The sequence below is a fragment of the Lactuca serriola genome, chromosome 7 (genome assembly GCF_051521515.1).
Source record: "Lactuca serriola cultivar US96UC23 chromosome 7, Lser_US96UC23_V15, whole genome shotgun sequence".
NCBI lineage: Eukaryota > Viridiplantae > Streptophyta > Magnoliopsida > Asterales > Asteraceae > Lactuca > Lactuca serriola.
This window is the reverse complement of record NC_136414.1, coordinates 165,942,370-165,957,709: the sequence shown is the minus strand read 5'-3', so window position 1 is coordinate 165,957,709 and position 15,340 is coordinate 165,942,370. Positions and strand designations below refer to the sequence as shown.

The 15,340-nt window shown below is 28.8% G+C and overlaps 2 protein-coding genes across 2 annotated transcripts; both read right to left on the bottom strand.

The window, feature by feature from the left end:
• Positions 1 to 1,558: 1,558 nt before the first annotated feature.
• LOC145064519 (dirigent protein 22-like) lies at positions 1,559 to 2,101 on the bottom strand. The gene has a single exon (XM_079011956.1). It carries the CDS (start codon positions 2,099 to 2,101, stop codon positions 1,559 to 1,561), a length of 543 nt encoding a protein of 180 aa, XP_078868082.1.
• A 176-nt stretch (positions 2,102 to 2,277) lies between these two features.
• On the bottom strand, positions 2,278 to 3,854 carry LOC145063126 (uncharacterized). Its single transcript, XM_079010720.1, has 2 exons — positions 3,437 to 3,854; positions 2,278 to 2,876 (listed from the first exon to the last, which is right to left on the bottom strand). Exons 1-2 carry the CDS (start codon positions 3,711 to 3,713, stop codon positions 2,494 to 2,496), a joined length of 660 nt encoding a protein of 219 aa, XP_078866846.1. The 5' UTR covers positions 3,714 to 3,854; the 3' UTR covers positions 2,278 to 2,493.
• Between the last annotated feature and the right edge of the window lie 11,486 nt (positions 3,855 to 15,340).

Here is a 15,340-nt window from a genome sequence, read left to right as displayed (position 1 = left end):
GTTTGAGTTCTCAAACCTTGTCCCTGTGCATCAGATCTATTTTGTTCTCTCAGTTTTGAATGTTGTAACTTCTTCATACAATCTCGGATTTTAACGATCTTTATATTCATCCGTTTGTATTTGAGCCTACTACAACTTTCATTTAGCTTACTCTCGTTAAAAAGTAACATATTTTTACTTACGGTCTTTATATCCATGCGTTCTTTATGATTGTGTGTATGAACCATTTTTTATGAAATCATAAGTACAAATATATTACATTTTAATGGGAGTAATATAAAAGAAAATTGTAGTGGACTCAAATACGAACGTGTGGATATAAAGATCATTAAAATCTGAGAACGTATGAGGAAGTTATGATGTTCAGAATATAAGACTTAAGTCAAACCACAACACATAAGCAACCAAGCATCCAAGACCGCGGTGGTCATAAGCATCTACAACCCCGAACACTTTAATAATGATTGTCACATGTAAGATGTTGTGTGAAAAAACTAAAGAACCCGATCATAAGTATTAAATATGTACAAAAACAACAATAACTTATTTTGCAACACAAAAAATATGAAGGACTAAATGTACAAAAAAATATTAAAGACTAAATGTGTACAAAGCGAGAAATATATTATCCTATTAAGTCATATTTTCCGGCTTACCTAGAGTAACGGATCATAAGGACTAAATGTATACATTTTAAATTAGTTGAAGAGATAAATGTGTACGAAAAAAAATTCAATGAGCAAATGTGTACAAATCGAAACTACACTACTCTTTTAAATCATTATTCCTTATAACAACTACAAACCCTAAAAATCTCATTGGAATGGTGTGTAACTAAATGCCTCCAGAAGTGGTAAAACAAATAAGTCTCATTAATAACCTCTAGTATGTACACCCAAAACAATCCAAAATAAAATAAATCATAAGTTTGAATCCTACATGCTTTAATCTTAAGTTAGCATGTCGTTTAAAAAGTGTTATCAATGCTGTGAGTTCTATAAATTGATATTTATTTGTTTGTTTACCATAACATGAAATATTGCAATCATAGAACGGGGTCCAAGATAGACCCATAAGAGTTAAAGAGATGGCAACTACACAAAATTGATTAAAGAGTTAGCAAATTGGATGTGAAGTCTTTTGGCATTTTTCTCGTGGGTCAAAAGCGAAAATTGCCCATTTTTATATTGTCCTTTAAAAAATGTACTTTTTGTAAATCAATATCAAGATTTATTAAGGTCACTAGAACACGTTATTATTAGATCAAAAACACGTAATCGGAAGTTTATTGGTAATCTTTTAGCATATTCCAATCCCTTTTTTTGAACAACAAATTTTATCAAGTCTATCACAATACTAGAAAAAAAAAACAATATTAAATTGTAAAATCAACCAACCCAATTAATCCTACATTACGAAAGTCCAAAAAGCCCATCAATTCGACACAATTTTACAAACATCCCAATACCATATTTGAAGAAATTTCTTAGTGTCTTCCATCAATTCGACACAATTTTATCTTCTTAAGACCACTTTTATAAAGAAAATCCACATTCCTTTAGTAATGCCAAATAGTAAAATTGCCCTCAATGATCGAGTACGATAATGACAAATCAATATGAACAGTCTCAAAAGTGACATAACCTCTAGCCAACCGAAATCTTCCAGTACCACCAACCACCGCCACCTCTCTCACCCTCTCAAACTGCTTGCTAGTCCCTTGCACCTCCAACGTGCTACCACCAAACTCATCATTAGTGAACACAACAGATATCAGGACGTGTGTGTTGGACCCATCCAACGCAGATGTCACATAGATACCTTGGGCTCGGCCCACTTGAGCCGAACCCTGGTCCATTGTTACAGTTATTGGATCATCAGTACAAAATATCGTCCCAAATTGCTTGAAAGACCATGCATCGCCAGAGAACGTGACAGGTTTCATGGTGGCATTATTTCCACCAAAATAGTCTTGGAAGTAAAGCGTCATTGAGGACCGTTTGAGCTCGCCTAATTCATCGGCTTTCAAAAATGTAAGAATGGATATGACCAAGACGATGACGAAGGGTAGTTTGGTCATTTCTATGATAAAGGCTGCCATTTATGTTGTGTTGCTTGTTTAGTAGAATGAGATGAGTAGAATTTATATTATGTTGTTTAATTTAAAACAAGAGAATATGCCAAGATTTGGAATTTGTAGTTTGAAGACATATAATTCGATTTCCCCTATATATTTATCTTACATAAATGAAATAGTTAAAAGTTAAAACAAGCAAATCAATACAAGAGTCAAAGTATCTTTATTTCACTAATAGGTAAATACAAAAAGAAAAGGTAGATGCAACCCTAATAATAATAATAATCATAATATTGTTAAAACCAAGACAAAAACCCAAACATAGAGGAGAAAATTTGTTGCATATGACATGAAGAAGCTTAAAAAGCAGCATAATAATAATAATTAATAATATTCATATTCTCCTTTTTTCCAACTCATGTATCCTTCTTTCCATTGGCATGAGACAAGCTATCATCAATGGCACGAAGTTGATCTCTAAGATTCTGGTTTTCAGCCAACAAGCGATCATATTCAAGAAGGAATCCTTCAGATTGATGCTTAAGTGCAAGAGAATTGGCTTCTGCAGATTTCACTTCTTTTTCCATTGCTGAATATTTCGTTTCCAGTTTCTTCATTTCTCCCCTCATTCTTATCATTTCTTCATTCAGATGTCTGACTTCATCTGCTCCTTTGTTCTTAAACTCTTCAGCTGCTCGATTTTGCTTCTTTGTGGTTTCCATTGTTTTTCTCAGTATTCGAAGCTCACGAATGTAATGGTGGAGTCGATCTATCATTAGTGATAGGAAAAGCGAGAATCCTGCATTCAAGAATGTATAAAGTAAAAGGTAAAATAGAAGGGCATTTACGTCTTTTGCAAATTAAGTCAAAAACTTTTAGATGCAAAACTTGGGATATGCAGTGTGTAAAATGTATGAATCAAGATTAATTTTTAAGGCTAAATGTAAACTCCCTTAACTATTTTTGAACTTGATTATGATATTTGAGTGTAAAGTAATCAGAATATTTGGAGAAGCGATATAAATGTGTTGCAAGAAAACTGAATTTCAAGAAAGCAAATGTAATCACTCTTTTTTAATTATTTGTAGAACATGGTACTGATCATTTTGAGAAGTTCGATCAAAAGTTTATCTATTATCCCAATTTGATCACTTTGAAACCACAAATAAAAACACCCCCAATTGATTTCGAAACCTAATTCTAAATTAAGTGAGATACGAATATATTTTCTCGAGAATTACAATAGTTTAAAGCAATTGAAACTAAAAGAACGCCAAAATTGATCCACAAAATCACCCAAAGGGGTGAAAAATTGAGAACATAAAGGGATGGAACGACGACACAGGAAAAGGAAATTACCCATGAGAGCAGCTTCGAGCATGTGGTAAGCGAGGATGATTTGATCGGTGGGATTATTGACGTCGGCGGGGCGCCTCTGGATTTCCATTACGGTGTAAACGTTGTACATCATCATGATGAAGAAGGTGGCGGCGACGGATTTTACAACCAATGGAGCTCTTCCCCGTTTCGCACGATCTAACCCGATAATCAAAAGCTTTCGGAGTGGGGTTTTGAACAAAAGTAACAGAATCGTCAACATTTCGATGAATAAAACCGCGAAGAACAGGTAAATCATCGTTGTAGATCAAGAATGTACGGAAAACCCAGATGGATGGAACGATCGCCGACAAGGATGATGAAGAGAGAAAGTGTAGGGCGTTTCAAGAAGGGTTGATTTTTGTTATGCCGACTAGCGAACGAACCAAAAGAGGCCTGTTTTTGACTCATGTTTCCTAATACATATACCATGTTATTAAAATATACGAAATATTATTTGTATAAAATATTTGTAACTTTAAGCTATGTTGAAAAACAACTATTTTATAATCTGTTTTTTTTTTCTTTCCTTTAAGAGAAGATAGTTTGTAGATAGTTTGTAGGTTAGTTTTTTAAAAAGTTATTTATAGCGGTAGATTGAAGTATTTTTTGGTTACGTGATTAATCGTAATATATGAATATATTTAACAAATTAAATGTTTAAATGTATAAAAAAATTGTCTAAATGTGAATAATTTTTTTATAAAATGTAACATGCATTTTCCTGGATGCATCGATTTAGGGTTTCAATTAGTTAAAATGTCAATTTTTTTGAATATATGGAGTCTTACAATGTGACCTTTTGAGTGGTCACGACGTGACATGGGTTAAAATGTAAATTGAGTTCAGGATTGATCTCATGACGTGAGGAATAGAGGCTTACGACGTGAGAACACTGCAGCCCAAGCCCATGATCTTTTAAGGTTTCTTTCGTATTTAAGCCTCTCTAAGTCATTGCTAGGGTTTATTTTCAGCCTCTAACTCCCTTTCACCTGAGAAAACCCTAATCTTCATTCCTTGCTTGATTCTTGAGCTTTTTGGAGCTTTTTTTGGCTTGAAGAAGAAGAGAAGAAGAATAAGGAAGTTATCTTTTGGTGGAGCTTGCAATAAATCAACATTATCATCACCTCATATTGTATTTGGACACTTGTAAGTGTAAAAGCTTCCACCTTTATGGTTGCATATGGCTAGATCTAAGTTTTGTCCCACTTCTCTCTTTGTTAAGCAAGTTTGAATAAATGGAAACCATAAAGTTGACAACTTTATGGGTTGTAAGGGTCGTTAGGGCGTCATGAAGTTTAGATCTAATGAATGGCTGGGTTTTAAATCTTTGCATGAAAGTTGGATGGCATTTTCTACATTTATGGTCCTAAAGGACATCTAGACATGTATTGGACATACATGTCCATAAAGCATAGACTTTTAAGTGTATTATGGAGGTATAAGACCTTCTACAAAGTTAGAGCAAAAGGCTTATGTATTAAGGACTTTAAGTGTTTGATTTTTAGCTTCAGATTGTGCTCATGACGTGAGACATAGGGTCTTGCAACATGAGGATTGAATGGCCCCCTTTCTGCTGAGCTTTTTGGGGCTCACGACGTGAAAGAAGGATGCTCACGTTGTAAGGTCAACTCAGATGATTTCCCTTGACTAGGTTGAATAGGTTGGGTCTAGACGAGTTGGAATCAGACCGAGTGGACTCTCAAGACGTGACCAAGGTTTGGTCACGTGGATGGTTAGTTGGCATTATATGTTGTTGACTTTGAATTTGACTATTGACTTTTGGCATGGGTTGACTTGTGGTCAATTTGAGGGCTTTGAAGTGTAGACTGATAAGGTACTCTTTATTGCCGTTAGGTGCCATGTAGGATTAGTCTTCGCCGGGTGAGAGTTGTGGTGTTTAGTTGCTACTTGAAAGGTGAGTCCTTTCACTATACTTGCCTGTGTGGTAGTATATGCTGACCACTTGGGTCTTATCTGTTGATTGTTATTATATATGAATTGGGTTGTTGATAACCTGTGAGGTGTGTTGTTAATCTACAGGGCATGTTGTAAGCCCACAGGGAATGTTAATAGTCCCTAAAATTGCTAAAAACCCACAGATGTTATTTTGTGTGATGTATGCGATATTCAGAATTGTTGATAGCTTTAGGGCTATAGTTATATGTTGTGATGTATAAGATATTTGAGAACTCACTAAACTTTGTGCTTAGATTTGTTGATTAAACATTTTTCAAGTAGTTGTCGGATTGTGAAGGCGTCAAAAATTTTATGATTCGAGATTCCGCATTGTCTTCATTAAAACTCTGATTTTTGAATAATGGTTTATGAACAACTGATTTATTTTGAATGCAACCTTATTGAAAATGAATGTTATATTATTTTAAAAATAAAAAAATTAACTAGAGTTTTTAAGAAGTTTCATTAAACATACTTTTTATATCATAGTGATATTTATTATTTTCTAAATCATATAATAACTATATAAAATTTTAAATAGAACATATTAAACATGTCCAAAATATTGACTTATAAATTTTGATAATGTCATCATCACTATATATACTTTAAAACCATTAAATAAAATTTAATTGACAAAAAGTTTATAAACTATAATACCATTAAATTAAATTTAATTGATAAAAAGTATAAAGGAAAAAAATATTATTTTTGCATTTATTTGAATTATTAAAAAGATATTAAAGTAATATAATATAGATTTTTAATGTTAAATCAAAGTAAAATATATTTATTAAAGGACAAAATTACATAAATGGTCATCGTGGTTGACAAAATCGACAAATTATGGTCCTTATGACGAATTCTTTACACAGACGATCCCTATGGTTTCTGAATCTTACAGAGACGGTCCTTTTAGGCTAACGTCGTTAACTTTTGTAGTTAAGTTACATATGAAATGACATATTTGTCCTTCCAGCATAGGGACCATTTATGTAATTTGTTCCGGTCATAGGGACCATTTATGTAATTTTCTTTATTATTTATTATTGTTCTTACTTAATTTATTTATATATTTTAGGATTTAGATATTTTTAAGGTTTTTTTGAATATATTGTTTAATGTTTTTCTTTTATATTTCTTTCGCCAATATTGTTTAACGTTTTGTTCAAATTTTTATTTTTTTTCTTATTTTTTGACGTTTTGTCAAATATATTTATTGATGTTTTATGATGTTCTATTGGAATAATTTTTTCTAATTCTTTTACTTTTTGTTATAATATATTTTTTAATGTTTTTATTAAGTTTTGTTTTTTTTTTAAATATTTTTTATAGAATTTATAATCACCATAATCATAATTCATAACTTACTTCACTTACAATCATGTCTTTTTTTTTAAAATATAGATAAGGTTATATACTTATTATTTTTTAATTCATATATTTAACTATATAAAACATAAAATGTTGTATGAGTATTATTTTTGTAAAGTTTTTTATGAACATTTTTTGTAAAAAAAATGTAAAAAGGTTTGTTAAACATGAATAGGATTAATATAGATAGGCTAATTGGAATACATATGATAATCATAATTCAAAACGGATGTCTGGTTATACAAAGGCTAATCGAAATCTGTATAACTTAAAAACACACAAAATGTCTAAAACAAAAAATAAATAAATAAATAAATAACTCGAAAACATTATCTTTAAATCCAATATGAAACGACCTGGTCGTTTATTGCAATGTTGTGAGTCGGTCTCAACTTAGTCTATGTCTACCTAATCAATATTAATCATATTTACGTTTAACAAATATTTTACACTTTTTTATAATTAATATTTATAAAAAAAGTTTAGAAAAATAATAATTATACAACCTTATATAGTTAAATATTTGAATTAAAAAATAATAATTATAAAACCTAATAAAAGAAAAAAGAAAAATAAAACATGATTGAAAGTAAATTAAATTATGAATTATAATTACAATAGTCATGTGATCCTTTAACAAATATAAACATACTAAATGATGAAAAATATATTCGAACATAACGACAAAAGAAAAAAATCCAATAAAACACCAAAATAAAAAACATTAATAAATATACTTGAAGAAAACACCAAAAAGACTAGAAAAAATAATTTGAGCAAAACGTTAAAAAAATGTTAGGATATATATATATATATATATATATATATATATATATATATATATATATATATAACATTAAACAATATATTTAAACAAATCTTTAAAAAATATAAATCCTTAAATATATAATTAAATTAAATAAAAACAATAATAAATAGTAGAGAAAATTACATAAATGGTCCTGGTGGTATGATCAAATTACATAAATCGTCCTTATGTTGGAAGGGTAAATATGTCATTTCACATAGGACTTAACTGAAAAAGTTAACACCATTAGTCAAAAGAATCGTGTTTATAAGATTTTGAAACCATTGAGACCATCTGTGTAAAGAATTCGTCATAAGGACCATAATTGGTCGATTTTGTCAACCACATGACCATTTATGTAATTTTGTCTTTATTAAAGTAACTAGGTTTAGGGTGTTTGTAACGGGTTTAGGGTTTAGGGTTACCTTAAACCCTTTATAAACATCTAAAGTTAGAGGTTCTTACGGTTCTTAACTTTTTTTGGTTCTCATTTGAATCGGTCCCTATATATATATATATATATATATATATATATATATATATATATATAGAGAGAGAGAGAGAGAGAGATAGAGAGAGAGAGAGGTAGGTTCAAATGTTTCTCATATTTATTGTGTGCTAGAATGCACCAATAAGAATTTAGTATTATATATATATATATATATATATATATATATATATATATATATATAAAATTTTATCCATACTTATAACTCATTTTTATGGAAACTAATTAAATTCATCATTAATGTTAACAATAATAATCTTTCAGAATGAATTCATATCTAGAAAAATAAAAGTGTATTCAATGAGAGTGTATTCTAGTAGAATACACTATCGTTTTTCATATTTCATGCGAATTTATTGTATTTTAAGTGAGTGAGTCCTGAAACAAAATACGAACTCATATATAAAAACCTAGACGCGAATTCATTCTGAAATAATGTTATTGATAACATTAATGACGGATTTAATTAGTTTCCATAAAAAAAGAATTATAATTATGGATATCATTTAATATACATATAATTATGGAAATTATTTAATATCTATATTTATTTAATTAAATAATTATCTAATTTACTCAATTCCTATTGGTACATTTTAGCACACAATAAATGTAAGAAACAAAATAATCTAACCTTTTATATATATATATATATATATATATATATATATATATATATATATATATATATATATATATATATATATATATATATATATGGGAAAAGTGAATATACCCTTAAGGGTATATAAGCTTAGGTACCCATACTCATTATACTACGTCGTTTTGTATCATATAATACATTTTAATTGTCCAATGTTCTTATAATTTAACTTCTAACTTGATTTACTTTCATGATTTTTATAAATTACACATTTATCTTTCTCTTATATAGTTTTCATTTTCAAGTACAATATGTATAGCCTAGTAGATGTTCGGCAAATAGAGGTGATATAAGAGAAAGATAATAGTGAAATTTGGAAAATTTTGAAAGTAAATCAAGTTAAGGGTTGAAGTTTAAGAACATTATAATGAATATATCAAACAAAACGATATATTATGATGTGTTTGGGTACCTAAGCTTATATATCCTTAATGGTATGTTCACTTTTCCATATATATATATATATATATATATATATATATATATATATATATATATATATATATATATATATATATATATATATATATATATATATATAATGTGATGTTGGTGGTAAAAAACATTTCCGTATGATGCATTCGTTTCAATTTTAAGTTTGTGCATCGTAAAGCAATAAACGGCTTCCTCATTGTTTATTATTTCTTCAACCTAAATACAAATGGGAGAAGATAAATGCACAGCATTTTTTTGATAATCCATTTATTTTTAAACTTAGTTGACAATTATGCCTTCATCTATATTTATATATTTATACTGCAATTTAATTTTCATTTTAGGCACATGTTCATTATTAGTATTTGTTTTAAACAACAAATTTAATCCACTCCTAAATTACTTTTAAATCCACAAATGTCCGCGTTAGGACTTGAACCATTAGCCTCAAAAAGAAAGAACAACACTGAATACCTTTGGGTTTTCGCTTTTAACTTTTTTGTTCATAAATCATTTTTGATACTTCATTTTCATAGAGGTTTTAATTTTTTGTCCATTGAATTTTAACTATGCAAGAGTATTTAATTTTTGTCCTCGTGATTATGATACTTAGATGGTGTTTGCGTAATCTTATTTTTTTGGGCTTAAACTTATAAGCTGAAGAACTTATGAGTTTATAACATAAAAAAAATGTTTTGATTAGCTTATGACTTATTAGCTAATAAGCTTTTTAAAAAATAATGTTTGAATTAGTTTATTTTTGTAAAATTACTAAAAAGGAGAATTATGTAGTGTTAGGAAAAAAGAATTATTTAGGTTTGAGGGTAAATAGGTAAATTTAAACAAATAAGCTAATCATTTGAAAAAAAAATTATTTTCACTTGACTTATAAAAATTAGTTTATTTTTTGATAAAGTAAGCTTATAAGCTAATCCAAACACTAATTTTTTTAAACCCAAAAAATAAGCTAAAAAGCTAAAAATAAAAATAAAAAATAGTTTTTTGTTCTTTTTGTGAGACAGAGGTTTAGGATTTGTAGTTAGATGAGCCATAAAAATTCTCAATTGACTAGTTGCTCATGCGTCTGTTATTTAGCTTTAGCTGAAAACCAAACCAATTAACTCGAGAACAATTAAACCAAACTTTATTCTGGTTGGTTTTGGTTATTATTTTGGAAGTCAAAAACCGATTAAATGGAACCGAAAACTAATAACCAATTAAACTGAACGAATAACATCCCTAATTAAAATTAAGGAATTATTATATTTATTTTGGTATTCGGAATTGACATAATCATAGTGGTCACTGTTAAGTTTGATATTTAGAATTAACATGAAATCGTACCCAAGGGATCAAATGTTGTGAAGAGATCATAAGCAAACGTAGAACCAAACACATACACAGGAAAAAAGAATTGATGATCATTTATTGTTTGTTGGCTGAAGATTACAACGCCGAAGAAGCAGCGGCTTGTCGGATGAAGATTGTCGTCGCCGAAGGAGGAAGAAGTCGTAGCCGTGTGTATTAGGGATAATGATTTACTAATAATTAGACGTATGACTAATATAAAAAAATAAATTAGACCCTATTATATGACTAATGTTAAAAATAAATTACATCCTATTATAGATGATGAAGGCATAACTGTATGGTTATAATTGGTAAGTTTTTTGACTTCCAAAATATCAACCGAAACCGACCCGAATAAAGTTTGGTTTGATCATTTTCGGTTTAATAGATTTGGTTTTGGAAATTTGAATAACAAATACATGAACACCTATTCAACTAAGAATATTTTATGACTCATCTTTCATGCAATCACCGTGTAAGAAATAAAAGAAAATAATAACAACAAAAGAATGGTTAAATTAAAAGCACAAAATAACTTATAACATACAACAACTAAAATAAAATAATGTTTATGGGGTTATACTCACAGTATCATTGAAACAAAGTTTACTACATTATATATTTATATATATGAATTATATTTAAAATATATATAAAAAATTAAACATATTTTTTACTTATAAGTGACTAACGAATGTACTGTAAAACAAATGTGATACATTTTTATTCAGTTATGAATAATGACAATTGAAACTATAAAAAATATTTTATCTTAAAACTATGTCAATATGAATTTTTCTTTATAGAGAATAAAAAATTATAATTTTGATATATTTAAAATTGTTTTTCGATAAAAATAGCTCCTTAATATTAAAAAAAAACGAAAAAAAACTATGTTTTTGTATATATTTAGGTAATGATTAACATAGTTTAAAAAAACATATTTTGTTTGAAAACACGTGTATATTCTTTTCCTCTTTCTGTTGGTACAATGGAGGGTTTTGTGACAAAAATAAATGATTAGTTGAGAATTATTCCCTCATTCTTAACATTTTTCGTTTTGTCAAATGAACTTACCTCTCTCTCTCTCTCTCTCTCTATATATATATATATATATATATATATATATATATATATATATATAGAGAGAGAGAGAGAGAGAGGTAAGTTCATTTGACAAAACGAAAAATGTTAAGAATGAGGGAATAATTCTCAACTAATCAGAGAGAGAGAGAGAGAGGGAGAGAGAGAGAAAGAGAGAGAGAGAAATAGAGAGAGAGCTGGATTTAAATGTTTTTAGCAACTATTATGTACATGTATGCACTAATGAGAATTGAGGAAATAATAAATCATTAAATAAATTAAAAAAAATGGTATAATGGTAATTAGTATATCTAATTATGGTAAAAAATAATTCATTTAATCTCTCCTTAATTAGTTAAACCCTACAAACCAACATCCCTAACCTAAAACCCCCCATTCTGTCAACTGAACCACCCAAACACCAACACATCCTCCTCCCTCTCAATCAACGCCCTACACTGTTATACCCACCTCCGATACTTTCATCCGAATGAATGAAACAACTTTTCATCGAGAGTATTCTCTAAGGTTTGTTAGTAGGGCTTTTATCTGGGATACTCTTCAGAGACATTAACCTATCTCACACCCAAACTCAAATTGGGTTTTTCGCATCCAAGGTATTTGCTCTATACAAATTGGGTTTTTCGCATTCGAATCTCGCATCTAACACCCGTTTTGAGTGTTTGATGTTAAACGCGTTTGGGTGGTCGAAGGGAAGATGGAGGTGTATCCAGCGATCTGATGGTGGGTGCTTGGTTTCCGGTGAACAGTTCTTGAAGAAGGAGAATTTGAAGGATGTGCATAAATGGTATAATTTGGGGATGATGGTGGTGTTTAAATTTGGGTACAGGCTCTAAAGGAATAAAAAGAGATGAAGCAAGCAACTCATTGATTCGACACTGTTACTGCTAATACTCCCAAATGTCTGCAACAATTACTCATTGGAACTATAATATTTAAAGAACATCTTATCTTTACCTGAATAAGTTTTCCTTTTTTTCATGTATTTTATTCTTAAACATACAATTTAACACTTCTGCGTAACACTTTTGGTTACTGAATTTAGTGCAAAACTAAGACAAAATATTTAGTTAGAAGAATTGATTGTTCACATCGGAAGTAATCTGTAATATTTATTGATTTTATTTATTCACAATTTGGTGAAATTAGTTAATAATCTTCAATTTATTTATTTATGAAATGTTCATCGGAGATCAGCATCCACTGGTCGCGATTTCTTAGCCGCCACCGGTGCTATCCGATTGACTGTTCAGATCGTGTTCCTCTTCCCGATCAATTGGCAGAATAATTTTGAAGACCTAACAATCTGAAGATACATGATGTCTTCGACGAAAATATGAACCTATAAAGTTTGTCTCCAAAGTCAAAGGTAACAAAAGCAATCACTTCACATATATTTTCTTTAGATTTGGTTGTTTTCATTGTATATGTATATTATTGCACTCTAGTATTCAAGAATCTTAATATTCCATAACATACAAGTGAAAGTGTTTGTTCATACAATTTAGGAACCAGAAGGTGTTTGTTGGTTTCAAGAATATATACATTCTATATCATATACACATTCTGTTAGAATTTTACATTGTAACGGTGCTTTTAGTTTAATGATTCTTTAAGAATGATTTATGTTGGATGGTCTTCCTTGTTATTTGTGAATTTTTTATTAATGATTAAACTCCATGATATGACAAATAATTGTTTTTTTTTTTTCAGTATCTTGATTACAAATTCAACAAAGAATTATTTTGTTAGAATATTAAACAAAGAATGTATTATTCTGGTAGAATAATATACAATAGAATGTTGAGATTTTGGCCAGCGAGTGCAGGTAAATCTAGGGTTTCAAATTTCATTCTTCTCACAACTTAGATCTGCCAGAATATATTCTATGTATTCTCTCACATTCAATGTATTCTACCAGAATATATAAAGCGATAGTTAATTGCAAGTAACATGTTTTTAACCATTATTACTTTTTGTTGTATTTGTAATAGGAATGGCTGGAAGAACGAGTTGAAGACCTAATAATGTTGTTATTTTAATAATGTTGAATAATGAATAAAGTTTGATCATAATCACATTTTAATAATGTTGTTATTTTTTAAGAATTTTATTCATTTTTGTTGATATTCTTTTAGAATATGTATAAGTATATGAAAATGTATAAGACTTTTAGTCTGTAATATGTATGAATTTGTATTTAAGTTCGGATGTATAAGAATATATTAGAACGTTGTTATTTTTCAACTTCGGATTCAAGAAATTTTGTTATTCTTCAATAATATTCTAAAAGAATAAAATTCTGAAAGAGCATCATTCTAACAAAAAAAATTCTGACAAAATAAAATCGGTTATGTTTACAAATTACGTTAGAATTAAAATTGAATTAATTAAAAAAAATTAAAAATTTTAAAATTAGGAGAATTAATTATCCCTAAAAATCCGAAAATTTCCTTTTATAATTTTAGTTAATTGTCCAAAATACCCTTTTGCTAAAAATTTTGTGATTATATAGTACATGTTATCCCATTGTAATATCATACACTCTCAAATTATGTTTATTGATTAATTTCATCCGTTGGTTTAGATCTGTACATTCTGGCACATAATAGTTAGTAAAAGCAAAATAACCTAAGCCTATATATATATATATATATATATATATATATATATACACACACACACACATAGAGAGAGAGAGTTAGGTTCTTATATTCCCAATAAGTATTATGTGCCTCTAACAACCAATCAGAATTAAAAAAAAGTAAATTCAATAATAAATAATAAAAAAGGTATAATAGTAATCTTGGCTACATCTAATTATGGTAAATATTTAAAACATTTAATATCTTTTAAATTACGGGAATTAGTTTCTTAACCCTACAAAAACACCGAATCCTCATCACCATCAACACACGTCAAATTTTCGCCTCACAAACATCAATTATTTTCTTCTTCATCAAATACACCATCGTCGTGTTCCCATTATTTTCTTCTTCGTCAAATACTCTCATCCAAGTTTGGTCCAGTTTACATATATAATATATAGGCCCATATTTTGAGCATGAATCACAAGTACATGAGAAGGCATACTTAACCTAATACAGGTAACCTAATAATTAACCCATATTTTGTGACTTTCGTTCTTCATGTAATCACGACGATCGTACCTTGTTCAATCGATTGGGGGTTTCAATTCCAATACAAAGGTAAATTTCTTTTCCTTTCCTCAGTTCTTACAATTTCATTAAATAAAAATTGATATCTTCTTTGTATATACCCTTCTCACGATTCATATATCTTATATCCTAATTTATTTGATTCACATCACTAATTATGTAATTCTGTAATTCAGTGTCCATATTTGACAATTGATAATTCGATTCATAGTGATTTCAAAATTCATTTCTACATGTGATGTCACTTGAATTAGTTTTATGTTATTTGTATCGACGCTTGTAAGTGTGTAATGAAGCACTATTTGTGATAGGTTAGTATCAAATTCTTCCACTACAATCATAAACTAATAACTTTATTATTAAAATTGAATATCCTTCGAACCACAACCACCAAATCTCCATTACTTTTTTGAGGTAAATTGAGTCAATGTTTTGTTGTAATATTAATATTAAATGGTTTTATAAATAATCATAAAAGTTTAGTGTTTTGAAAATTTGCATATTA

Excerpts from the sequence above, each read along its gene's own strand:
- LOC145063126 (XM_079010720.1), bottom strand. The coding sequence starts at position 3,713 with ATGATTTACCTGTTCTTCGCGGTTTTATTCATCGAAATGTTGACGATT. Across the intron at positions 2,877-3,436 it reads GCTCGAAGCTGCTCTCATGG|GATTCTCGCTTTTCCTATCA; the intron begins GTAATTTCCTTT and ends TCTTGAATGCAG.
- LOC145064519 (XM_079011956.1), bottom strand. The coding sequence starts at position 2,101 with ATGGCAGCCTTTATCATAGAAATGACCAAACTACCCTTCGTCATCGTC.